This window comes from Lynx canadensis, chromosome E1 (assembly GCF_007474595.2).
Source record: "Lynx canadensis isolate LIC74 chromosome E1, mLynCan4.pri.v2, whole genome shotgun sequence".
NCBI classification, from domain to species: domain Eukaryota; kingdom Metazoa; phylum Chordata; class Mammalia; order Carnivora; family Felidae; genus Lynx; species Lynx canadensis.
In genome coordinates, this window is record NC_044316.2 from 14476477 (window position 1) to 14503858 (window position 27382).

At 41.6% G+C, this 27382-nt stretch overlaps 1 protein-coding gene across 1 annotated transcript in view; it reads right to left on the minus strand.

The window, feature by feature from the left end:
- Positions 1-618: 618 nt before the first annotated feature.
- The window catches only part of RPA1 (replication protein A1), a 76669-nt gene continuing 49905 nt past the window's right edge, over positions 619-27382 (minus strand). Inside the window, exons 6-17 of the mRNA XM_030295043.2 lie at positions 24874-24966; positions 21698-21833; positions 19948-20050; positions 17511-17579; positions 17179-17371; positions 16881-17020; positions 16015-16163; positions 13695-13827; positions 10316-10492; positions 7502-7609; positions 4125-4211; positions 619-2597 (exon numbers count right to left, since the gene is read on the minus strand). Coding sequence (XP_030150903.1) covers positions 2490-2597; positions 4125-4211; positions 7502-7609; positions 10316-10492; positions 13695-13827; positions 16015-16163; positions 16881-17020; positions 17179-17371; positions 17511-17579; positions 19948-20050; positions 21698-21833; positions 24874-24966 — 1496 coding nt within the window. The 3' untranslated portion in view covers positions 619-2489. The remainder of the gene's footprint in view (positions 2598-4124; positions 4212-7501; positions 7610-10315; positions 10493-13694; positions 13828-16014; positions 16164-16880; positions 17021-17178; positions 17372-17510; positions 17580-19947; positions 20051-21697; positions 21834-24873; positions 24967-27382) is intronic.

Consider the following 27382-nt stretch of genomic DNA (forward strand, 5'->3'; position numbering starts at 1 on the left):
ATTAAATACCACGATCAATATTATTTATACTTTTCCAAGACAGGCCACTCAGGGAAAAAAAAAAAAAAAAAAAAAAAAGCAGGGGAAGGGGAAATTTTGACCCTGCAGTTCAAAAAAGAATAGCACACTAGAGATTAGCAAGGCTTTAATGGAAAGCATAAAACACTGAAAATATGGACAGAAATCAGATTATTATCCTTTTATTTATTTTTTTTGTCTCTCACAGTGATACTGGAGGGAATCCAAGAACCATTTAAAATGAAGGCAAATGATTAGATTTTCCCTAATTGCTTAACGCTGATGTCATGGTGTACGCAAAATAAACATTGATCTCGGAGCGAAGAGAAATAGAACATGAACAGCCTTTCGAGGTAAACCATATCCAAGAGAATTCCAAGAACTGCGGGCCAGAATCTATTTAGGCAATCCTCAGGGACCCACTTCTCTTAAGAGCGTAACCGTGGAGCCAATTTCTGATGCTCCTCTACTGGTGATCTGATTTTTAGAAGGGGAATCTGCTAAGCATCCTCCCTCCAGGAGGCTGCCCTTCCCCAGAACACCTCCATGGATTTGCTGGTTTGATCACGTGGTCACGGAGACGGAGCGAGCGGCAACTGATACAATGGTGTTGAGTCAGGGCAAGGTGGTAGGTCAGCGCTCTTCACGGGCAGGGCCCGTGAGCAGAGGGCAGGGCGCCCGGCACTGGTAGATGGGAGACTGGTTACTGGGCTGCACGCTAGATGACCACCTCCAGCCCACAATTTGTCAATCCAGAATCGTGCTGAAGACTGTAATTTTCTAGTCCGTGCTTTATAAGCAAGGTCAGACAGAAAAGAGCTTCCATAAAAATGGTTGAGGCCCCAGTCAAAAAGGGAAGTACAGCCCGACGACCGTCCTCTGAGACCAGAATGTGTCCAAACAGTCAGTGGGCCTGAGAAAGGCCCTCTCTGTCTGTGCTGAGGAACAGGAGTCATCTCGCCTAGAGCTGGCCACTTCCTCCCAAAAGAGGACAGGTAAAGATGAGACCGACAGGACAGCCTCGTTCTCCACCTCCACAGAGGGCCGCCATACGCCTCAGCGGCACGAATCAAAACCAGGTCTTCCCACTGCAGGCTGCCTGCAACACTGCCTGGGTGCTCGGGGAGGGATGTGCAGCAAATGCCAAGTGGTGGGTCGCGGCAACCGGATAGATAATTAATATGATTAGGAACACACAGAGCAAGCATGCTCTCGCTGACTGAAAAGCTCAGTCGCATAATTACTGTTTTCTTACTGGCTCACTGTCTGTACACATTTCAAAGCCTGGTTGGTGTTAGACTGCTGTGTAAACATCAATAAAATCCCAAAGTGCCAGATCATCGGCATTCCTGGGTACAATGGCTTTTTGTTTCTAGTTTTTTCACTCTTTTAAAGATGCATCTTAGGGTTGCAAACATTAGGAAGAATGATCTCTACGCTTTGGACTAATCTGTGAGTCTGTAATGAGTTAACATCTCCCCCAAGTGAACATTTATTATGAAGGCTAATTAATTGCTTTCCAGTTACAAGAACCCTTTGCATTCAAAGAAAGTAGGATTCACACACAGAGAAGCTTCTGTTTATTAAAACAAAGCAGGGGAAACAAAGAGCTTCTTCCTTCAAAATCCCTTCTATTTAACATAGCTTTAATCAAGAAATGAAACCTACAAATGCAAAAAATATGTACAGGTAGAAAAAGTATACGTTCGCCAACCAAAATGCAACATTAATTGAAGTAAAAACTAAAGCAATGCTTTGTAGTTGCCTGGATGTCCCTGGGGGACAGCAAGTCAATGCTTATCAGCCTTCCTCAGAAGAGACAATTTTGATTAATATCAGACCCATCTGACTCAGTCTATTAAACCCTGAAGGAAGGATATTCTTCAGATATAAAAGACATCTCTTTGATTAATAATTCTACCCTATTGCCATTCCAAGCATTAACAACTCTGTGGCATCTCTAGAAAGGAAAGCCTTTGAATTCTAGAAAGACACACTAAAATACAGGTTCCGCACAGCCCCTTTTCGGCTCTCCCTCTGGAGAAGGAACCCAAGTTGTGAAGGTGTCACCACTGGAGAGGCGGAAACCCGAGCTACATAATTTATTTCACTGTCTGCAGATTTAGGGTCAATTACTTCTGACATAATTCCTGCTTGAAGATAATGAAATCTTAATATCACTGACAAAAGCCTGAAGACAGAGGGACTGGCACTACACCTCCCGCCAGCTGACCCGCTAGGTCAGACACAGTTTACACCTCAGCCACCTGAGCACACTGTCCTTTGCCTACCAATGGGTTCCAAGATGCGCCTGAGAGAGGAAGCGCCTAGTCCGCCGCAGAGAGGCTCTATGCACTGGGGACCTAATGTGGAATTGTCACAAGGGGGGTTGGGGGGGGGTGCTGCGGGCAGGAGTCTGTTTCATTTCAACTCTGCTTTTTCAAACTTCTGCCCAATCAGCACTGCTCTGCTCACATCATCAGTGCGTTTCTCTTGATGTTCATGATCAGCCTTTTGCCATATTCTCTGTAGTCCACGGGCTTCACGTCCATCACAGTGGCCTTAATTCGAGACTCATCCTTTGAGAAGAGAAAAGCAGTTCGTAAACGAAGGAAAGCCCGTGGCATGGAGCAGTGGTGATAACCCCCTTTGCTTTAGAGGTTTCAATGATCCCGGCAGGAGAAAACACAAAGGCATGCTGGATTTAGTGTTCAGTAATTCCAATACAGAAAAAGTCACAAGTGAGAGCCAAGTCCAGAATTCTGGGGCTGGGAGAGTGGGGAGAAGCCCCTCTCCTTCCCTCATCCTTCCCTCATGCTCCCGAGCACTCAGAAACCTAGAATCCAAATGGGATGGACCTAAGCGGGCTTATCAAGGCCGATTTATTTTCTTTGCCAAGGTGGAAACAGGAGCCCTGAGACAATGAGTGATGTGCTTAAAGCTACACAGTTAGTTCTGCAAGCGGTGTGAAAGCAAAGGCACCTGAGGCAGAGGAGGGACACCTGGCCTGGGTCCCATCTCGGCTCTGCAACAGACCACCTCTCTGTGCCTCACCTTCCCGTCCATACCATGAGAGGCTGAATGACCCTTCAAATGGCCCCTGGATCTCACCTCAGACACTCTATCAGACATTTGCCTTCCTACTCATTTAATGCCCATAGAAACGAACACATCTGTTAGCAGAATACATCCATCAGGGTTAAGGTCTAATAGTGAAAAAGAATGGGGAAACCCCAAAATAAGCAGAGATGTTTTCAGAAGCCTCCCTCCTCGCTCGTTCATCAGGACTGTGCAGTGTCTTTAGAGGAAGCATGATGTGATACCCAGAAAGGATACACAGTGTAGTGCAGGGGCTCACACGCTCTAGTAATCACTAGTAGTAGTGTGTGCTCAGTAATCACTAGTCCAATTTATAAGCACGGTTAAGAACAAAGCTCTGAAGCTGGGGGCTGGAATCTTAGTTCTGCCACGTGCTGGCACAGGACTTGGGCAAATGACTTGTTCTCTGTAAGCCTACAGTTTCTCAGTAATAAAACAGGGATAACAATAGTTCCTATACATCCAGGTTACTGGCAGGACCAAGTGAGATGATATCTACAGTAAAAGGTGTAGAACAGTAACTGGCAGATAATAAGTGCCCAATAAATGCTGTTGTATTATGACTATACAATTACATGATGTTACAGGCAACTTAAAGGAGTTTTCAAGGTAATTTTAACTATGTGTGTTCTTTGTTTCATACACTAACTTTGGAGCTTAAACCTCATGGAAGATATGAATCCACTAAACACCTTACCATTCTTTGTCAATACACAAACAAAAAACCCCAGGTTTTAACTGAAAAGGCCATAAGCATTTTCTCCCCAGATGCTAGACACTGGACAAAACACTCAACCTCTCTAAGTTAGGTTATTCCTCTGAAAATGGAGATAATAACAGTACCTCAGTGCTGGGCAGACTCGAGGAGTGATAAACGCAGGGCACTTAGTACTAAGTCTGGCACACAGCAAGCAATGATGTGACAGCTGTCACTGCACTGTTGTTGTGGGTGACAAACAGTAGCTTCCCACTGCTAGCCCTCCTGCATTCCAGGTGACCTCACTTACATTGTAGGTCTCTAGTTTCACCCTGATCTTGAATATGAAAGTTCGGAAGTTGGCATTCTGGAAAACTTCCTCAAATGCTTGCTCATTCTGCAAAAACAAATGTAAAACTTTAGGCATGGAAGCTACCAGACCATTTGAAAATATCTATTAAGATTTTTGAAGGGGCGCCTGGCTGGCTCAGTCGGAAGAGCGTGTGACTCCTGATCTTGGGGTTGTAGGTTCAAGCCCCACATTAGGTGTAGAGATTACTTAAAAATAAAATCTTTAGGATTTTGTTTTTAAAGAAGAGTTTTGAAAAGACTTTTGAGAAAAATCTCTCTCAAAAAAAAAAAAAAAAAAAAAAATTACCCCCAGTGGTTTGAATAGGAATGACTACTCTAAAGGCAATATTTCATTACATAAAACTGTTTGGGTAGAATTTTATTAAAAAAATTAAAATACTCTACCTACAGTAGTCAAATTAATAGAGACAGAAAGTCGAATGGCTGCCGGTAGGGAGTGGGGGGACGCCTGGGTGGCTCAGTCTGTTAAGTGTCTGACTTCAGCTCAGGTCATGATCTCACGGCTCATGAGTTTGAGCCCCACATCAGGCTCTCTGCTGTCAGCACAGAGCCCACTTCAGATCCTCTGTCAGATCCTCAAAAATAAACAAACATTAAAAAAAAAAAAAAAAAAAAGGAAGAATGGTTGCCAGGGGCTGGGGGAAGGGGAAATGGAGTTACTATTTAATGCATGCACTGAACTTATACTTAAAAATGTTAAATTTTAGGTTATGCATATTTCAACATAATATAACAAAATGAAACCCAAAAAACACTTAAAATTTTTTTTAAATGTTTATTTATTTTTGAGAGAGAGAGAGAGACAGAGAGACAGAATGTGAGCTGGGGAGGGGCAGAGAGAGGGAGACACAGAATCAGAAGCAGACTCCAGGCTCTGAGCTGTCAGCACAGAGCCTGACGCGGGGCTCGAACCCACAAACTGAGAGATCATGACCTGAGCAGAAGTCAAACACTTAACCAACTGAACCACCTAGGCGCCCCCCAAAAATCACACTTCTAAACTTTAAAAGTTTGTGATGGAATAGGGGCACCTGGGTGGCTCAGTTCATTGAGCAGACATCTGACTCTTGATTTCAGCTCAGGTCATAATCTCAGGGTTGGTGGGTTCGAGCCCTACCTCAGGTTCTGTTCTGAGTGTGAGCCTGCTTGGGATTCTTTCTCTCCCTCTGCCCTCCATCCCTCAAAATAAATAAATAAACTTAAAAAAAAAAAGTTTGTGATGAAATACATCTGAGGCTCAGCATGTTCATCATAAATTAAGAATGGGGGGTGGACAGTAAGAAAAAAGCTCAAGTTGTTATACATGGTTTAAACCTCTACATTTACAGTGATTTGTGAGCAAATGAAGCCAGGGAGGTGGGGTGGGTAAAGACTAGGGAAAGTATGAAAAACAGTTCTCTCCTTCTTTATCTTACCCCTCAAATACTATTTAAACTTTTGTACCTTTTAAAAAAATTTTATTTATTTATTTTGAGAGAGAGAGAGAGAGAGAGAGAGAGAGGGAGGGAGGGAGGGAGGTGGGCGGAGAAAGGGAGAGAGAGAATCCCAGGCAGGCTCCATGCTAACAGCATGGAGTCTGATGCCGGGCTCGATCTCATGAGTCATGACCTGACCTGAAATCAAGGGTCGGACACATAACCAGCTGAGCCACCCAGGTGCCCCTCCCTTTTTTGTTTTTTAAAAAAATTTTTTAATGTTTATTTTTGAGCGAGAGTATGAGTTGGGGGGGGGGGGGGGGGGGGGGAGGAAGGACACAGAATCTGAAGCAGGCTCCATGCTCTGAGCTGTCAGTACAGAGCCCAACGTGGGGCTCGAACTCATGAACCATGAGATCATGACCTGAGCTGAAGTTGGACTCTTAACCAATTGAGCCGCCCGGGCACCACTGCCCCCCCACCCCGCTTTTTTAAAGTAATCTCTACACCCAGTGTGGGGCTTGAACTTACAACCCCAAAGATCAAGAGTCACAGGCTCCACCAGACTGGGCCAGCCAGGTGCCCACTAATTACACTTATTTAAAGAAAAAAAAAAAAAAGAAAAAAAAAAGTCTGGTAAACAGAGAGGGATCACAGAAAGCATTTAATGCATATAAATATGCATAAAATAAATTTGCAGTCCTCTGGGCCTTCAGATATGTAAATAAAACAATGTGTTAAATCCTAAGAAAATTATATCAGCTGTCATTATTCTTCTAAGATTAGGGAAAGGCTGGAGTGCATACTCCAAGAATATCATGGTTCCTGAGGGAAGAGTTTCTATATGTCCTCATTCACCAGCAGTAAAAACAGTCAAATGTAATAAGCTCATAAAAAACCCTGAAAAGCTGCCTCAAGCCTTAAAATCTGATATGAAAATAAAGAACCAGGCAAAACAGATAAAAGACACCATCATATTTTAAAGTCAATTCCAGTTATTTCTATAAAAGGGCTTGTTGGCATTATTTTCAGAGATCTCACAAACAATTTAAAAAAGAGGTGTGTAGGGGGGAGCTGAATGGACAGAACTGAAGATAGGAAAGAATAAGAGAAAAATGTGCCAAAACAAATGACAAATCTTTATTCTTAGTGGTTTTTGCAAGTATTCTAACCAATCTGGAAGAAGTCGGAGAAAAATACACAGATAGATGCTAATTTGTGTGGCCCAGAAAACACAGCTTTCATTGGTCATCTTTACACATTTTATCTAAGTATCTTTCCTACATTTAGCATAATTAGTAATCTATTCCCTACATTAAATAAACCAAATATGTGAAAATAAGCATTTATCAAAATGAAACATAAAGTTACCTTATGAAAGTAAGTTACTTCATAAAATTCCATCTGAAGACCTAAAGTAGCAAGTACCTTCTATCTGAATTTAAACCAGGATTTGACTCAACTTTTCAGGATGGTGTATGTTAAAAGGGCACATCTGTACTTCAGGTTTCTTCAGAAGATGTCAAGTGACTGAAGGCACACCAACTTTTGTGTGCTAACAGTAACAGGAGAAATAAGTGGTTTACACTTGTAAAATGCTGCTTTTAAAGCACTTATTTTTTAATTTTTTTTTTTTTTTAAAGTAGGCTCCACACCCAACATGGGGCTTGAACTCACAATCCTAAGCCAGCCAGGCACCCTTAAAACACTTTTATATACATTGCCTGATTACCTCATTGTTAGTACACCCAAAGTGGACAAATCTGACAGAATTAGATGAGTCTCAAATAATCATCAGACTGAGAAACTATATACAACACCCAAGAGAAATTTAAAAAACTTAAAGAGCAAAAGGGTGTTATTGGCAACTGTTACACTAATAATAAAAGAGGGGGCCAACCTTCTCTTTTAACTCCCCAATATAAGCAGTGGTTTGTCCAATGATGGCCTCCGCAGACTCCTGGAAACAGGTGACCCACTGATTCTCTTGAAAATCAGCAATATTTGCCTAAAAAACACGTTACATATTAATTTAGCAAAGAAATAATAAAAGGAAGACACACTCAGGAGACTAGAAGATTAACTTTTTCCATTCATTAAAATAATTCCCAGGGGGAAAAAACCCCATTACTACCACATATGCTATATTCTTTCCAAAGAGTGTGAAAAATATCAAAGAAAGAATTTAAAATGTAAGTCTGGATCACAGCAGGAACACGATATGCTGTGGGTATGTGATTTCAGATCTCAGTGGAGATAACAACCCAACTAAACTCTCCTTCAGACATGGAATCCAGGCACCCTGGACTTAGTTCCTTCCCCTCCAGCCGCAATGGCCTCTGGACTAAAGGTTCTGAATGAGCCTCCAATGAGTGAGGGCAGGTTCTCTGCATTTCAAACTGTACATCCTTCAGTCACTAGTTCTATAAGGCAATTCTCAGTCACTGCTGAGCACCCCAGACTATTTAAAAGTCTGAGTCAGGGGCCTTTCTCCAGTGGCCAAACTTACCTAGCAAAAGAAAGGAGCTTGGATCAACTGTCTCCAATTGGACCATGATGTAAAATTAAATAGGGGAGAGTCAAGGAAGAAAGTGGATCACAAAGAATCCATTTCCTGAAGTAAAAGTCTTAGTAGAAATAAGAAAGCACAGTTTTTTTTTTAAGGTGTCATTTGATGAGTCTACATTTTCACTTGGCATATACATAGAGCTTTAATATCAAAGTTATGATGGAAAAGTAAGGGGACAAGAAAAGTTACAAACACTCACATACACAAGAGAATGTGTCTCATCCCAGTTCACACCTACAGTCTGCTTACCGAGTGCCAGCATCCCAGAGGCAGAGCACCCTCAACAGGGTTGAGAATGGCACAACGAAGGGAACACGCTGGGTCCACACCTTGTGAAACCAGTGCCCTGGGGTTCCACTATCTACAAGCCTCACAGAAAGGCTGATCAGCCATCTAGACAACCTTCTCCATTCTGGTTCGATGGAGTTTATGGTTTACAGGAATATAAAGCTTAAATGTAGGGGCGCCTGGGTGGCGCAGTCGGTTAAGCGTCCGACTTCAGCCAGGTCACGATCTCGCGGTCCGTGAGTTCGAGCCCCGCATCGGGCTCTGGGCTGATGGCTCAGAGCCTGGAGCCTGCTTCCGATTCTGTGTCTCCCTCTCTCTCTGCCCCTCCCCCGTTCATGCTCTCTCTCTGTCCCAAAAATAAATAAACGTTGAAAAAAAAAAAAATTTAAAAAAAAAAAAAAAAGCTTAAATGTAGAACTTTCCTGCTGAACTAACATTTTGAGGGGCAATTAGAATATAGAAAGGACATAAAAAAAAAAAAGGGGGGGGGCGCCTGGGTGGCGCAGTCGGTTAAGCGTCCGACTTCAGCCAGGTCACGATCTCGCGGTCCGTGAGTTCGAGCCCCGCGTCGGGCTCTGGGCTGATGGCTCAGAGCCTGGAGCCTGTTTCCGATTCTGTGTCTCCCTCTCTCTCTGCCCCTCCCCTGTTCATGCTCTGTCTCTCTCTGTCCCAAAAATAAATAAACGTTAAAAAAAAAAAAAAAAAAATATAGAAAGGACAAGTAAAATCTTTTTTTTTTTTTTTTTATCTGAAAAGATTAAAAAAAATTCTTTCTATCACAAGAGTTTTCACTGCAGGGGGAAAAAAAAAAAGGAAAACGCAGAAGAAACTAGAAATCAACCAGAAATAACCTCTATCAACAGTATGGTATTTGCCCGCTCAAGTCTGTTTTCTGTGTGTGTACATACCTCAAGACTATATCGAACATATGATTTAAAATTTGCCATTTTCAATTAATAACCTGAACATTTATTCATGTCATCTTCAAATACTTTAACTGTGGAAAACCGTCAAATAGATGGCAAATTCTGATGCCTGCGTGGTATTCCACTCCACAGATAAAATAACGGAATTAACCACTATAATATTAAGGAAGTTAAGTTGTACTGAACTTTTCAACATAACAGAGTAACAGATAACTTTACATAACTGTAACATCTCTGGTGATTTCTTGGAAGAAATTCTCTCCAAGTGTTTAATGTGCCAGAAAACATAAATATTTTTAAGGCTCCTGATATGTTACTGCCAAATCACCTTCTAGAAAAATAGGAGAATGCCTATTTTTCTTATACCTTTATTATCATTCAGTATTATCATTTTTTTAAAGCAAACCCTTCACTTTAAAGGTTTTAAAACTGAAAGAAACAATTCTTACAATGCAAAAAAGCCACACTCCCACATCAGCACACAGTCACATTCCCGAGAAGTCAGCTCTACCGAGGGCTAAGAGGAATAGATTATCTACAAGAAAAATAACTAAATATACGCATTGGCTGTATAATTACTGCTCTCCAGAAATGCCATTTCAAATTAATTTATCTTCATAACAGTTAGCAGGAGAGTGTCACCAATGCTGTAATTGTACTACATGCACAGCAACTGAAATCAGCTGGGCATCTAAATGCAACTCTCTGGTATGAAAAAAAGCTTTTAGTAGGAGAAAACAGACTGCTATTCAGTTGAGCGAAAGGCCCCTTACTTTTGTTCTTGTAGAATAAGAAGCTCTTTAGCACTTACTCGTCTGCAGGCTTCCTACCACTAGAGATCTTGTTTTGGCCCTCGTCTCTACCGTGGCGGGCGGGCACGTGGTAGGGACTCGAGAAACACTACAGTGTCTCAACTACCCATTTTACTTACTGACAGGATCATGCGGTACTTGAAGCTGGGAAATTCACTATCACACTTCTCACAGCGGTACAATCCATTCTGTTGATCAATCACTTTCTTAAAGCAGTCCTGAGCTGGGCAGGCTTGATACATACAGTTCTCTTTGCGAAGAAACACAACTGTCGCCACACAGCTAAAATAGTCGGCCTTCAGGAGAAAAGAGTGACATGAGAGACCTGGAACACAGGGCCTACGTTCAAGAGGGACTCAGGGGGCAGCCCAAGCTTGCCCTGACATATAAGTGGTAAGTGTTCACATATATGAATCCTTAAGATCACAATGTGATTACAGGGAACGATTCATGCTATAGTTTCTGAAATCACTTGTGCGGACTGCAAAACCTACAAAGGTAATAAACTAAGCTTTAAAGCAGATTATTCCTAGGGTGACTAGGCTCAGTCCAACTTCGGCTTGCGTCAAAATCTCCAGGTTTGTGAGTTTGAGCCCCGCAGTCAGGCTCTGTGCTGACAGCTCAGAGCCTGGGCCTGCTTTGGATTCTGTGTCTCCCTCTCTCTCTGCCCTCCCCAGCTCGCGCTCTCTCTCTCAAAATTAGACATTAAAATAATAATAATAATAATAATAATAATAATAATAATAAAGCACATTATTCCTTAACGAGAAAAGTGAATCCTAAAGTAGACTAAATTAATTAAAAACAGAAAAAGACTATATGAAAAATAAAGATGTCAGGAGACACAGATTTGTTTCTCCCGTTCCTCTGACCCTCCAAAGGTTAACATCTAGGAAATACAGCGCAAGGCAGGAAAATCTAGTGCAGCGACATTCAACCATCCTCCCACATTAAGAACAATAGTAGTGGTTTCTGGGGCTTGGAGTCACCTTCATCTTTGTCTAGGTCACAGTGGCAAATGTTTTCTGTAGAAAGCCAGACGGGAAATACTTTAGGCTTTACGAGCCTTTTGGTCAGAGTCCCTGTTGCAGCTACTCAACTCTGCTGCTGTGGCACAGAAGCATCCACAGACAATATGCAAATGAGCGCATGTGGCTGTGTGTCAACCCCTGGTCTAAGCCATCCGGGTGGAGAAATCACTGATAAGTAAATGTAGCAAAGGACTAAGTCATGTGCTTGGACTTAATGTTGTTGTTATTGGTTTTGCTTTTTAACTCTCACAGAAAGGATACAGGGTAAATAATTTTGAGGGGTGAGCAGTTCCCTCTGGGTGTACTCTGAATTCGGAGCCAGGTCAGCAATCTCTGGGGCTTCCCAATGTCTTAGAACAAAGAAGGCAAAACCCAATAATATGGATATTTAAAGAGATTTGTTGAGCCCTCTATCTAGAAGGCTCTAGAGAAAATAAGTCTCCTAGGAGAATGCCTATAGAATTTTCTGTATTTAAAAAAATTTTTTTTTTTAATGTTTATTTATTTTTGAGACAGAGAGAGACAGAGCATGAACGGGGGAGGGTCAGAGAGAGAGAGGGAGACACAGAATCTGAAACAGGCTCCAGGCTCTGAGTGGTCAGCACAGAGCCCGACGCGGGGCTTGAACTCACGGACCGTGAGATCGTGACCTGGCTGAAGTCGGCCGCTTAACCGACTGAGCCACCCAGGCGCCCCAAGAATTTTCTGTATTTTTAGATAAGGTCCAGATTCAATTCATGACTTTATTTATTTATTTTTTTAATTTTTTTTTTTTTAACGTTTATTTATTTTTGAGACAGAGAGAGACAGAGCATGAACGGGGGAGGGACAGAGAGAGAGGGAGACACAGAATATGAAACAGGCTCCGGGGTCTGAGCAGTCAGCACAGAGCCCGATGCGGGGCTCGAACTCACGGACCGCGAGATCGTGACCTGAGCCGAAGTCGGACGCTTAACCGACTGAGCCACCCAGGCGCCCCAATTCATGACTTTAAAGTACAGGTACAGGGGCGCCTGGGTGGCTCAGTCGGTTAAGCGTCCGACTTCGGCTCAGGTCACGATCTCGCGGTCCGTGAGTTCGAGCCCCGCATCGGGCTCTGTGCTGACTGCTCAGACCCCGGAGCCTGTTTCATATTCTGTGTCTCCCTCTCTCTCTGTCCCTCCCCCGTTCATGCTCTGTCTCTCTCAAAAATAAACATTAAAAAAAAAAAATTAAAAAAATAAAGTTTAGGTACAAATGGGTACTGTCCAGGCATGATTTTTCTTTTCTTCTTCCTCTTCTTTTTAATGTTTACTTACTGGGAGGAAGGGAGGGAGGGGCAGAGAGAGAGGGAGGGGCAGAGAGGGAAGGAGAGAGAGAGAATCCCAAGCAGGTTATGTGCTATGAGCACAGAGCCCAACGTTGGCTCAATCCCACAACCGTAAGATCATGACCTGAGCTGATATCAAGAATCATATGCTTAACTGACCGAGCCACCCAAGCGTCCCTGATTTCTTTTTCTTTCTTTCTTTTTTTTTAAAGTAATCTCTACACCCAATGTAGGACCCAAGATCAAGAGTCACCTGCTCTTCTGATTGAGCCAGCCAGGTGCCCACAGGCCTGATTTATTACACACAGTCTACCTGTAGATCTAAGAAGAAAACTGGGAAAAGAGAACCTGAAGAGTGGCTGTTCCTATGACAAGACAATACCTATCTGTCTAATGTTTAAGTCTCAAGATGCCATATGACAGCATCATCAGATGCCGTTGACGACAATGAGGGATAAGGGAGTATAGTGAAACGAGGGGGAAAGGAATAAAAACTGTATTATATAATATGAAAACAATAAAAGTAGGAATTGCTCTTTTGGGGACCATAAAGGAGAAATAAATGACTTAAATAATGAACTGCTGGCAGAATACAGGTTTAGATCAAGACAGGAAGAGAGTCATTACATACAAACATTGAAAGGAAGCTGCAACTGAAGTCAAATACCAGAGCCGATTCCCATCAGAGAACAGTGGCAAAATCTCAGCCCGTGAGAGTTTAATACTGTACAGCCATTGAGGGCACGTGTGAACTGCCTGATGTCTGACCCTGAGCCTGACTAATGCTCAGTGTTAGCTATAACCTCAAAACCCACCTTCTTGGTGTGTGGGCACTTCAACTTGCAGGAACAATCAGCAAAAACAAACATAGACCCGAAGTTATTACCACTTCATCAGGATCCCTCTAAGAATTAACTCTCTAAGTCAGTTTCTAATGTTTTTCTGCCACAGGATATCTGAGGGATATGACATAGCCTATTAGTAAGCACGACTCCCTCACTCTGGTGATTCTCAACTGTCATGCCATGCTCTGGTCAGACCTCCAGGTAAGAATCACAGCTCTGAATGAACGTCTGACAGGCGGTACCAGAAATCAGGTTGGAAAACTCATCCTTCTGCACACTCTATATGCTTTTGTGAAGAAAGTTAGGAATGTACCTTGTCACCATGGCCTAGGTTCTCTGATTTAACCTCATATAGAGTTTTCCAGTTGGTGTTGCTACCTCCTGTTCCTCCACTCTTTAGATCAGAGATGGAAATACCATCTAAGGCTTGTCCTTCAGAGTCAAACCTGAAAAATAAACAAAGAACAACAGGTACTTTATTATACTTATTGAATATGCTACTTGTTTCTAGACATCAGAGGCTATTCACTAGCCCCCCCCACCTGTCCTACATTCATAGGTCGTGGTCACATGGGCTGAAATGATTATGTTCCTCCTTGTATCTTAAGCCAACTGCAGGAAGTGAATGACCTCTTTTCATCTCAATTGCTCTGATGCCCCCCAGTGGTCAAGAAAGACAGTGCCAGAATATCACAGAACCTTTTCTTAAATTAGCATCTGTTATACACAGTTCTTTAGGCTACTGATGCTCATTCTCAGCAAGTAGCCACATTTTTACCATCACTGAACTGTATCAGTATAGAAAGTGACAGTCAGCATATTGACTGTCACGTTTTTTGTGGCAAAAAAAAAATTTCATGGTAAAAGATCTTATAAGCCTGATAGAGAATCTAAAGATTATGTAACCCGAAGTAATTTAAGATATTATCTATTTTCTTGTAGATTTATCTTAGTGAGGTTCTACCTATGCCAATATTAAAATTAACATTAATTTGTGTTGCATTATGATTAAAACTGATTACATTTCCTGAACACATATCAGCTGACATGAAGGAAAACGGCTCAGAAACATACTTGGGGGAGGGAGGAGTCAGTCTGAGATTAAAAACATGCCAATGTCATCTAAAAGGAGGATAAGTGAAAGCTAACCAGAGAGAGAGCAGGCTCCTTAAAAAGGGGCCATGTCACAGAATGGGTGCTGCCCTAAGCTGCAGACAATTGCCTTCACATTCTGTCAGGGAAGCGGCTAAATCCGTCACAGAAGCACAGCAAGGTCCATAAATCCGTTTCACCACTATCTACACCAGTTTACGGTTTCAAAAACTCCAAGGAGACATTTGCCACCAAAGATAGCTCATCAGGAATCAACAGAGCAAAGACTGAAGCAGCCCTTCTTACAATAAAAAAATTCCACATTGGAAAAAAAAAAAGAAAACAACAAAAACCCCTCCACATTGTTACAACAAAGATCAAACATCTCCAACCCATGCCCAGGTGGGGTGTGTGCAGTGAACTTCTCTTTGATCAACGGCAGGTTATTTTATTCTGGAGACAGCCATGTCTTTTTATGTTGACCAGGATCACTGTTACTGACAAGTAAAATATGAAGACCTTAATGTGGGCATGCCATTAACCTGGGGTCAAGCTCTAGAGCCTGAAAGAAAATCAAGCGAGAAGGACAGACCACAGCTGTGGTTATTTCTGGTCAGACTATGAGCGGGACCTGCCTTATAATGCAATGCCAGCTACCAGAATAGTTAAATATAGATACGTGTGGACCATACTCAGGAGGCTGGCTTAAGTGTCACGAACACTCTAGTAGATGTTTCATGAAACTACTCAAACACTAGTGCTACTACTGGTTCACATTACACTCAAAATAAAAGTGAGAAGTATGTCACAGGAGCGAATTCTTTAATCACTAAAACCCTAAGACATAGGTGGAAACCGATACAATCCCCTGGGACCACAGCTACACAAATTATTTAAGCTCAAGCTAAAGTGTTTTTCCCTGACCACATCAATTCTTGCACACTATGTTTCAGTTTGAAGTGCTCTTTAAAGGCAGAGTTTTAACACCCTAAAACGCCAGATATAGTGCGATCTTAACAGGCTCTCATCCAAGTGCCTGGGAATAACAATGCAGTGCCAACAAGAGCCCACTGTTTCCATTGCACTTTATCAGAGTCCAGTGAACACACCGGAAGATGTGCTCAGCACCAACAACTGGACAGAACAGGGAAGTACACTCTTTGCCCACACCACAGAAGCCCACAGCTTTAAACCTAGGAAAGAAAGCTGGCTCTAGCTTACGGTCCCTCGGGTCCCGGCTGGAACAGCCTGGCCCCACCCTACTTTGGCAGGATAGAGGTCAGCATGCGGCACGTCCATGCTAACTGCCTCCTCCGGAATCTCTGGGTTTGTCATGGGATTACAGGCTTGTCAGTTTAAGGGCTTTAAAGCCATCCTCTCAGAAGGCATAACGCCTCCGAGAAATATAGGAACTGCTCCATTCGGTAACAAAGCCCTCTGTTCTGCAGATAGCTCACATCCTGATCATAAGAACCAAAAGAGCCACTTCTTCTCAAAGGCCAGGCTCAAATGACCCCTTGGTTTAGCCCCAAAATACCTACCATCCACGAAGCTTATAGGCCTCCGGGATGTCAGGATTCATAATGACCGTGCTTGAAGACAGTACAGAGAGGCTCCGTCCACCAAAATCAGAAACTCTGGCTCCTTTGATAGCCATCACAGGTTGTCTAGAACCATCAAATCTATCAGCCTGGGTAACAACAAAAACACCAATCAAATACAGTGAACAGGTGTCACTGTCAGGAAGAACACACAGAACATTTTTATAGAAAACAAGGAACACAGTCAATAGTAGAATAAATGCAATAAAATAGTACATGGAATCTATCCAAGTTAACCTCACTCACAGGAATCTGTTCAAAGATACATTAAAACTAATCTAGGGTTAGAAGAAAGATCACCTCTCTGTATAAAACTTAAATCATAGCATACCTCACAAAAGTAAATCAAATAAAGAATTTCAAATATTCCCTAGACAGCTCAATCCTTCATTAGGAAGGGCCTACGTGGCCAAGACCCCACAACTTTTTTTTTTAATTTTATTTTTTTTAATTTACATTCAAATTAGTTAGCATATGGTGCAACAATGATTTCAGGAGTAGATTCCTTAGTGCCCCTTACCCATTTAGCCCATCCCCCCTCCCACAACCCCTCCAGTAACCCTCTGTTTTCCATATTTAAGAGTCTCTTCTGTTTTGTCCCCCTCCCTGTTTTTATATTATTTTTGTTTCCCTTCCCTTATGCTCATCTGTTTTGTCTCTTAAAATCCTCATATGAGTGAAATCATATATTTGTCTTCCTCTAATTTCGCTTAGCATAACCCACAACTCTTAAGACAAGACAGCCACCCAGCTCTTTACATCTCTGCCTTCTGCACACGCTCTGACTGCTCAGTACAAATGCTTACATCTTCTCCCCACAGAGTAGCGGTCACCACTTTCCCTGACATGTCCATCAAATAGATGTCTCTCTTCGAAACTTCTCTGTTGTTAGATTTCACTGTGATTTTGGTGGCATCTTCATAGCTCTTGCAGATCCCAATTATGTCTAAAATACAGGCACAATGTGTTAGCAAAAAACGGTCAAAGCTCCATTACAGCATGATCCAAGGTTGAATGGCGAGCACTTAAGTCTTACATTTCCCTTACATGTTGCAAACAAAAACTAATAATCCCAACTCTCTTTGCTCTCATTTGCAGACTTACCTATCAGAGAATCTTTAGACTTATTCTCCAGGTCACCAATCGCTGTGAAATCAAACTGAACTGTTGGTAAATGATGACCATCTTCACAGGGCACGACGGAAGTCTCATTATTGAAGGTCATCTCATAGTCATTTTTAACAGCTGTGAACTGTTTGTTAGCAATCTTCAGGGTGCCTTTAGAGATGTAATAGACCTGCAAAAGAGGCAAGCTGTGGAACGTGGGTAGTCTATCAGATTAAACCACAAATTCCTTACCACTACGCAGTTCTCCGAAGGACGAGAGTCCCCCATGCCACTCAACTGTTTCAGTTCTCAACGCAACACCACCATACCTTGTTCATGTCAATAAGGGGAAAAAACTTGTCCACTTGCTCGTTGAAAGCAGTAGCTCTGATTTCACCCTGCAGAAACAAGCAAGAACCGGTTAGAATTGTGTCCATCAAGTTTTACCACTGAAAAGCAGGACACCGTGGTGTCAAAATGACATCTTTAAGCAGTAACACAAGCACAAATGGGATGTGTGAGAGGTCTACAGATGCCCCAGAAACACGTATTTTGTGGTCACACATTCAAGCTATTAACCCCAGCCAACAACTTGGGTTTAACTAGCTGATCCTGTTACGGTGCTTTATGAACCTCAAATTAGAACCCTAAAAACAAGGCAAAACAAAAAAACCCACAATGAACCTAGTGATTTTAATATTCTGACAACAGAAATAAAAACAAATTTTGAACACTGACACGAATGAAGCCCACAAGGAAGCGTGATGAGCCAAATGAATCACCAGCTGCCCTCACGTTGGCGCCAAGCGAGGGATGGATATATTCGGGAGTCACTGTCAAAATGTTACAATAAGTCACGTTTTCAAGTTGCTTGTGATTTGATTTTCACTTTACTTTTCCGTCAGTCAAAATACTATAGATGGGGACACCCGGCTGGCTCGTTGGTGGAGCACGTGACTCTTGATCTCGGGGTTATGAGTTTAAGCCCCACGCTGGGTGTAGAGATTACTTAAAAATAAAATCTTCACTTAAAAAACAAAAAAAACTATAGATGGATAAGAAACTTAAAAAAGGCTCAAATTTTTGCCAACTGACAGATCAGACAAATAATTTGGTAAAAAATTAGGTTCTGATACTGATTCTGCCATCACACAGTCAATACATTTGGGATATCACTCCATCTTCCAAAAACTAAAAACCCAAAACAAACCACCAATTTTTCCCCCGCCCTTGCAGAAGTTTGAACCAATAGGAAATAGGCAGCAGCTTGAAAACAATGTGTGAAGTACATACTAGGAATTATAAATAAAACTAACAAACAGCTAACGAGACTGTCGAGAGATTCCACAACTTGGATGTTTTGTCTCTTCATCATGCTTTGGTTTTGTTTAAGTATAGAGTTTGCACAGCCAGAATCCATCTCCCACAAAACCACTCACTTTTCTTTTAAAAAAAAAATTTTTTTTTTAACGTTTATTTATTTTTGAGACAGAGAGCGAGCAAGCATGAACGGGGGAGGGTCAGAGAGAAAGGGAGACACAGAATCCCAAACAGGCTCCAGGCTCTGAGCGGTCAGCACAGAGCCTGACGTGGGGCTCGAACTCACTGACCTCGAGATCATGACCTGAGCCGAAGTCGGCCGCTTAACCGACTGAGCCACCCAGGCGCCCCAACCACTCGATTTTCAAGGTGGCTGTTGTATGCCTTCTGCTGTGGCCCAAAGCAACACTTTGCTCATAACCAGACATCACCTCTCAGGGCTTCAACTTAGCCTGCTAACAAGTCAGACAGAGTGTCTCTGCTTTCTACTGCTCATGAGGCTGCTTATACATTTAAAAAACTAATTATTGGGCACCCTGGGTGGCTCAGTTGTTAAGCATCTGACTTCAGCTCAGGTCATGTTCTCACGGTTCGTGAGTTCAAGTCCAACATTGGTTGAGCATGAGCCCCGCTTCTCTCTCTCTATGCCCCTTGCTCACCTGCCTCTGCCCCCAAAAAAATAAATTTCTACAAATGCTTTCCTTTAAAATCAAGGATTTTAGGGGCGCCTGGGTGGCGCAGTCGGTTAAGTGTCCGACTTCAGCCAGGTCACGATCTCACGGTCTGTGAGTTTGAGCCCCGCGTCGGGCTCTGGGGTGATGGCTCAGAGCCTGGAGCCTGTTTCTGATTCTGTGTCTCCCTCTCTCTCTGCCCCTCCCCCATTCATGCTCTGTCTCTCTCTGTCCCAAAAATAAATAAATGTTGAAAAAAAAAAAATAAATAAATAAAATAAATAAATAAATAAATAAATAAATAAATAAATAAAAATAAAATCAAGGATTTTAGAAGTGCCTGGTTGGTTCAGTTGGTACAGCACGTGGCTTTTTTTTTAAGTAATCTCATCTCTACACCCAACGTGGGGCTCAAACTCACTACACCGAGATCAAGAGTCACATGCTCCATCGAATGAGTCAGCTGGGTTCCCCGAGCATGTGACTCTTGATCTCAGGGTCATGAATTCCAGGCCCCCGTTGGGTGTGAAGCCTATCTAAAAACAATAATTTAAAAAAATTGCTTTTCAATAAAGTAAAATAAAACAAAGGATTTTATTTAAGACCTTTAACCCTTTGCACACAGAGAGCCATCAAAAGAATACAGACAGGAAAAACCACAATAACAATCATGTTTATTTTTGGCCTACTACTGTTCCTCATCTCATAGGCCTGCACAGAGATGAGCCCTCTGTTTCTTAGGCTCCTCCTATTTCCCCACTTGACAAATACTCACACTTTCATCAACTAGTTCTAGGGAGAAGAGCTTCCCTTCCCCCCGGGAATTACTCCAGGTACGGATCTGACTTTTGTTGGTAACTCGAGCACAGATAGTCCACCTAGAAACCAAACAGATTATGTTAATGCTCAGTCTTACGTGGGAAATGTCTAAAAGGGTGCCCTATTATCTTCCTATAGTCTTTCTTATCTTATGCATATTCCATTTTTCAATATAAGCTGTATTTTAATCCAGCTAATTAAAACCCCAAGAGGACATACAGGTTTGACAGTTTATAGAATAAGCAAGTAGTAAAACATACGAGATGATTTAACACTAACTCATTCTCCTGTCAAATTAGTAAATTTATAAACCCTCTCCCTTCTCCAAAAAGCATCACCAAGGCAACGGTATCCCCTTAATGAAAGGTTCTAAGCTAGAAAATGCAGTAATACCAGCAATTATATTTTGCCACTATTTTCAATTATGGGAACTGATAAAACTGGTGTCAAACTTCTGTCTCCATTCTAACACACACTGAATATAAATACAAAATTATGGAACACGGTATTGGTGAGCTACCAAAGGAAAACACACCAAAGTAGTATGACCTCAGACAGAGGCCACTAAAAAAAGGAGGCACAAGATTCAATCAATATCCAGTCTTGGTGCCTATCCTGGTTGGCACGTGTTGGGCACATTAGTTACCTTACTCCTTACCCCTACACTGCAAAGAGTTGAAGACTGAATAAAAACATAGCTGAAAGAACTCTGAAAAGAGAATTCACTCATTCTCAACTGCTAAAATCAAATGGAAAAGAATTATATATAAGAAATATCCAGGGGTGCCTGAGTGGCTCAGTTGGTTAAGCGTCTGACTTTGACTCAGGTCATGATCTCATGGTTCGTGAGTTTGAGCCCTGTGTCGGGCTCTGTGCTGACAGCTCAGAGCCTGGAGCCCACTTTGGATTCTGTCTCCCTCTCTCTCTGCCCCTCCCCCGCTCATGAGCTGTCTCTCTCTGTCTCTGTCTCTGTCTCTGTCTCTCTCTCTCTCTCCCCTCTTCAAAAATAAATACACATTAAAAAAAAAAAAGAAATATCCATTCAGGGTATAGTAATGCAGTTATACTAATAGTACAGATTTTTTTTAGTCACCTAAATCATACTAACAATTTTTAGACTAAAAGTCACTTATTTATATGATGACAAGATGAAATGTCTTCTGAATTACAACAAATATTTATTTTTTACTCCTGATGATAAATGGATTCTTTAAGGCATTAAATATTTTTCAAATCAAATTCTTTCAAAATTAATGAAACCCCATAATCTACAGTAGATTGCTTTTCTTGCCTTTTTTTTTTTTTTTTTTTAACATTTATATATTTTTGAGAAAGAGTAAGCCGGGGAGAGGCAGAGACAGAGAAGGAGATACAGAATCTGAAGCAGGCTCCAGACTCTGAGCTGTCAGCACAGAGCCCAACGTGGGGCTCGAACTCACAGAGCGTGAGATCATGACCTGAGCTGAAGCCGGACGCTTAACCAACTAAGCCACCCAGGAGCCCCATTCTTGCCATTCTTTTATGATAAGAGAGTTAATGGTTGCCACAATTTGTACCCTCTTGCCCCTCTGGAGGGAAAAAAAGAGATGAAACTTACTTTATGTATGATAGCCCTGAAGTTCGCATATACATAATGCAAGAGCCCATAATAACCCCTAGCATTATACTGTAAGTACATTCTAAACGTACTCTATGGAAAAACTCACTTGGATTGGTAAGGGGTGAGGCTGGCGATGGGTACCACTTTGACCTGTGTTCCTCCAGAACCTGTGTTCGCTAGGTTGGTAGCTCCAGCTTTTCCAAATGTCTTTGAGGCACCATAAGTCTTAGATGCAGTGGAACCTTTAAAAACAAACACAAAGAAGGGCAATCATTGGTCTACATAAATTTTATGTAAGTTTTGTAATAACTCTCAATTACTGAGGTGTTGCTCATGAAATCATACGAAATGAGAGGCAACGAGTTTTTCCTTTTTATCAATCAAGAGATATGGACATCGGAGACCAAAACAGGCAGCTAGAAAAGAGATGGAGAATGAAGGCTGGGCACACAGAAGCTTACTACTTTATTTGCTGACTTAAGCTATGACTGAGGTCAACATGATAATAGTAGTGAGTCCAGACACTGCTCTTTCAGAGGCCTGTCCTTTTTAACTTTTTTTAAAAATTTATTTTGGGAGAGAGAGAGAGAGAGAGAGGGAGGGAGGGAGGGAGACAATCCCAAGAAGGCTCCACACTGCCAATGCACAGCCCGACACAGGGCTCAAACCCACAAACTGTAAGATCAAGAATCGAAATCAAGAGTTGGATGCTCAACTGACTGAGCTGAGACTCATCCTTCTTAAACTTATTGTATCAACGGGAGAGATAATGGGTCAGAGAAAGAAAATCAACCAACATCCTTGACTGGTCAAACCAACGGCAAGTCACTGCATGTATAAGAAAAAAAAAAAACAGAAGCGGGGCGCCTGGGTGACTCAGTTAAGTGTCCGACTTCAGCTCAGATCATGATCTCACCATTCATGAGTCTGAGCCCCGCATGGGGCTCTGTGCTGAGAGCTCAGCCTGGGGTTGCTTTGGATTCTGTGTGTGTGTCTCTCTTTCCGCCCCACCTCTGCTCGGTCTCTCTCTCAAAAATAAACATTAAGAAAAAAAAGCAGAAGAAAAGGTTAGGAGGTGAAGGACACAGTAGATGAACCATCTGAGGTGAAGGACACCAATACCTATCACAAATATTTTACCTCAAAACATCTTCAGAAAACTCACTGTTCTCAACTGGTCTATAGGACTGAAAGGTCTACACTGAAGTCTATGCGACTGGGTTTAGTTGGGGGCAAAGGGCAACAATCAGTTTTTGGTTCAAGACAACCAGGTGGCTGGGAACCAAGATCCCTTCTGCCTCTTTACCCAAGCCTAAGCAGCTACTGTGCACTTGGAAAAAAACAGGTAATTAAAGCTTATAAACACAGGAATTCCTTTATATGCACAGTTTCTATAAAGTTTCAACCTCCAAATTCAGAAAATGTAATTTAGTCCAATTACTTCAAATCTTCTCTATCAAAACATTTCTTTAGAATGGAATTTTGCTAGAGATGTAAACCTACCATTATTCAGCATTTATTTACTGAGTTTGTACAACCTGTAAGACATTATTCTAGGTATTTGTAGCATTAAAAAAAAAAATTTTTTTTTTAATTTTAGAGACAGCATGTGCGTGAGCCAGGGAGTGAGAAGAGAAATAACCTCAAGCAGCTGCACGCTCAGCCTGAAATCCGATGAAGGGCTCCTTCCCACAACGCTGGGATCACGACCTGAGCCAAAATTAAGAGATAGACACAACTGACTGAGCCACTCAGGTGCCCCAGTATTTGCAGCATTTAATAAAAACCATACAGACTGTCCTAGATCTTAACATTTCCTATTCTAACTGAGGAGTCAAGAGAGAACTACACATACAACAGTAATAATTGCGTCAAGATTATGCAAGGAAGCAAGTGAACTTCACAGAATACATGTGTATATGCATACCTAATATCATCAAGAAGATAGTTATACAAAACATGCTTCCCCTCAATACACACCCAGTCTTTTTTTCTTTCACCACCCAGTTGATGTGTGTTTAAAAAGCATTAACTGGGGCGCCTGGGTGGCGCAGTCGGTTAAGCGTCTGACTTCAGCCAGGTCACGATCTCACGGTCCGTGAGTTCGAGCCCCGCGTCAGGCTCTGGGCTGATGGCTCAGAGCCTGGAGCCTGTTTCTGATTCTGTGTCTCCCTCTCTCTCTGCCCCTCCCCCGTTCATGCGCTGTCTCTCTCTGTCCCAAAAATAAATAAACGTTGAAAAAAAAAAAAAGCATTAACTGACTTTTAAAAATAAATGTTAATATAAGCCAAAGACAGACAACTGGGAAAATAAATCTGTGAGAAGAAGGAAAGGAACAATATACGATTTGCATTTCAGGCCTAAGGAAGTGAGTTTTACATTATTTACCATGTTAGTATATCTATGCCACTACCTCCTTCAACAGAACATAATTTGAGAGTTGTGTATAAATAGATACACGTACACAGGGGAGCTAGATGGAAGGTAGATTGACAGATATTGCAAGATAGATAAAAACATCAAAGAACAATGAAGTCCCATGTCCTGAAAGTTTCACAGCCACCTTAGTGATGCCTTAACCTTGTTTTTCTTAAAATCTCAGCATTTAAAATTAGCAATTAATAGTTGAGAGGAAGAGAGGAGGGGGTGTATGAGACACTGTGACAGAAAAAAAGGACCTCTAAAAATAAATCCAACCAAATTCCACACATCATCATTCTCAATAGTAGTTCCTAAAGTGAAGGCCAGAAAGTAAACAAAATGATTCCATTATAGCCTCTCAGGACCTACTGCAGAGAGTTAAAGGAAGAAATGATTTCTCATCCAGGAGACTGAGAAGCAGAACCTATGACCGGTATAAATGATACCGTTTTCACATTAAGATAAATACCCGTGAGGGCCCCAAATGGGAAACTTGGAGAGAGACAAGCGAAATTCAGTTAAGGGGATTCCAAATAGTTAAAAGGTACAAATTTAAAAGATATGTAAATTCACAAGTCAAGAGAGTGCAAAACGTAAGATGTGAGAAACCACCAGATAAACTATTAACAGAGAACAGTGTATCATTCTGATTAAAACAGGCATATGAAGTATCTTTAAAAGGCTATCTTTAATCATTTTTTCAATCACATACTTTACTGTAAGAATTGGAACTATCCTTTGCAAGAAGCAACTATCATGAATGACATTTTGAAAACTCCCTTTAGTCCCAGATTAAATTTCTAAACACTACTCAGAGGCCTGATACATATAATCAGCACGTGTCCTCACACAGTAGCTTACCCATCCCTGAGCTCCCATTCTGTTGCTGGGGCTTGCTGGCTGGTGGGTTGGCTGCTGAGGCCGGAGAAGGAACTACCTGCTGCTGCCCATGTCCTGAGAACCCAAAAAAAGACAACTTTAGTGCAAATAATTCAGCTTAAAAGATTTCAACTTAAGCAGAAGAAATACTCCAAGAAAGTGTAATTTTTTTATTTCGTTAGACTCTCATGGGTCAGAATTCATGCTGTTGCATTCAACTGCATGCAGTCAATTTGGTAGGGGTTCACTTTTGTTTTCATTATATGAAAGGTTGGCTCCATTCACCTTTCACCTGTTTATAATTGATAGCTTTCAGTTTTAATGAGGTTCTCCCCTAAGGCCTTGCCCATTTCTCCTGCCTGAACCTGAAGTCAAGTCACTGGGCTGAATCTGTGACATTACCACTGTTTCCATAGCAACAAATCGATGTCATCAACAGAACTGTGTTCACGGCAGGATCTATCAGAAGCAAAAGCTGGGTGGTAAGAAAAACCTAAAAGCAGTTCAATTGTCTCTGAAGTGCTCCTGCTTCAAAGGAAAAGGAGACATTCAGAAAGGATTCTACCCTTTCCCTCCCAAACAAAGCCACCTTATTTTGAAACCGACAGTTGGTGGAAAATAAGAGTTGAAAGAGGCTTAGGTACCGTGAAGTGCTAGTGAACTGTCACAGCAGGGAGAGATGAGATGGGGTTCAGAAGCAGGTGTGTCAAGGAAACAGGAAGATTAAAAGGAAAGGAGGGGAAACGAACATGTCTCTCAAGCAGAAAATAAGAAATACCATACCACGAGAGTATTTATTTGCCCTTCACCCTTCCTACAAATGCTTTAGGAGTTGAAAAATGTTAAAACTGCAAAATATACCTAATGTAAAAAAAACAATAGATTTATGGAATTTGATTTTGCCTTTGTGGCGGGCACTAATTTAGGCTGTTCACACAAATACAGCTCAAAAAGATTTCCTAGAAAGTCCTACAAACAAACATGGTGAGCACTGCTGAAAAGGCTCCCCACCCACCACCTTGTCTCTGCCTTCTCTAATCACTACTAGGCTTATTCCTGCTGGGCTTCCCAAGGCTGTACCTCGAACGGGCCTATTACACCCTGACTTCATTTCCTTCTGCCAATATTCTCTTAACTAGTATAACAAAACGAAGAGTTAACCGTGCCATTCGAGTAAAATAAACTTAGCATAAAATTAAAAAGGTTAAAACAGAATTTCTTATTCTTTAGTTCTTCCTACGGAGAGAAACATTGAGACCTTGCTTATTTCTTTTCTTTAATCCCAATTACCTATTTCACTCATTCCCCCCTCCACCTCCTCTCTGGTCACCATCAATTTGTTCTCTGTGGTTGAATCTATTTCTTGGTCTCTTTTTTTTATTTTTCTTTCTTAAATTCTACACATGAATGATATAATATGGTGTTTGTCTTTCTCCTACTCAGTTCACTTAGCATTATACTCTCTAGCTCACTCCATGTCGTTGTGAATGACAAGATTTCAATCTTTCCATAGCTGAATAACATTCCATCGTACATATGTGCATACACACACACACACACACACACCCCACATCTTCTTTATCCATTTATCTATCAATGGACACTTGGACTGCTTCCATAACTTGGCTACTGTAAATAATACGGCAATAAACACAGGGGTGCTTGTATCCTTCTGAATGTTTTTGTATTTCTTTGGATAATACCTAGTAGTGCTATTACTGGATCCCAAGGTAGTTCTATTTTTAACTTCCTGAGGGAACCACCATAAGGTTTTCCACAGTAGCTGCCCAGTTTGCATTCCCACCAACAGGGCAAGAGGGTTCCTTTTACTCCTCATCCTTGCCAACACTTGTTTCTTGTGTTGTTGGTTTTAGCCATTCTGACACGGTATGAGGTGATATCTCATTGTAGTTTTGATTTGCATTTCCCTGATGATGAATGAGTGATGTTGAGCATCTTTTCATGTGTTGGCCATCTGTACGTCTCTTTTGGAGAAATGTCTGTTTATATCTTCTGCCTGTTTTTTGGCTGTTGAGTTGTACATATCAGTTCTTTATATAGTTTGGATACTACGCCTTTCTTGGGTATATCATTTGCAAATATCTTCTCTCATTCCCTAGATTGTTTTTTAGTTTTCTTGACTATTTCCTTCAGTATGCCAAAGATTTTTATTTATAAACTGTAGTCCTAACAGTTTATTTTTGTTTTTATTTCCCTTGTCTCAGGAGACACATTTAGAAAAATGTTGCTATGGCCAATGTCAAAGAAATTCCTGCTTATGCTCTCTTCAGGTCTCACAACAGGTCTTTAATCCATTTTGAGTTTATTTTCGTGTATGGTGTAAGAAAGTGGTCCAGTTTTCCCAACATCATTTGTTGGAGAGACTCTCTTTTTCCCATTGTATAGTCTTTCCTCCTTTGTTGAAGATTAATTGATCACATACTTACGGGTTTATTTGTGGGTTTTCTTTTCTGTTCCACTGATCTGTGTG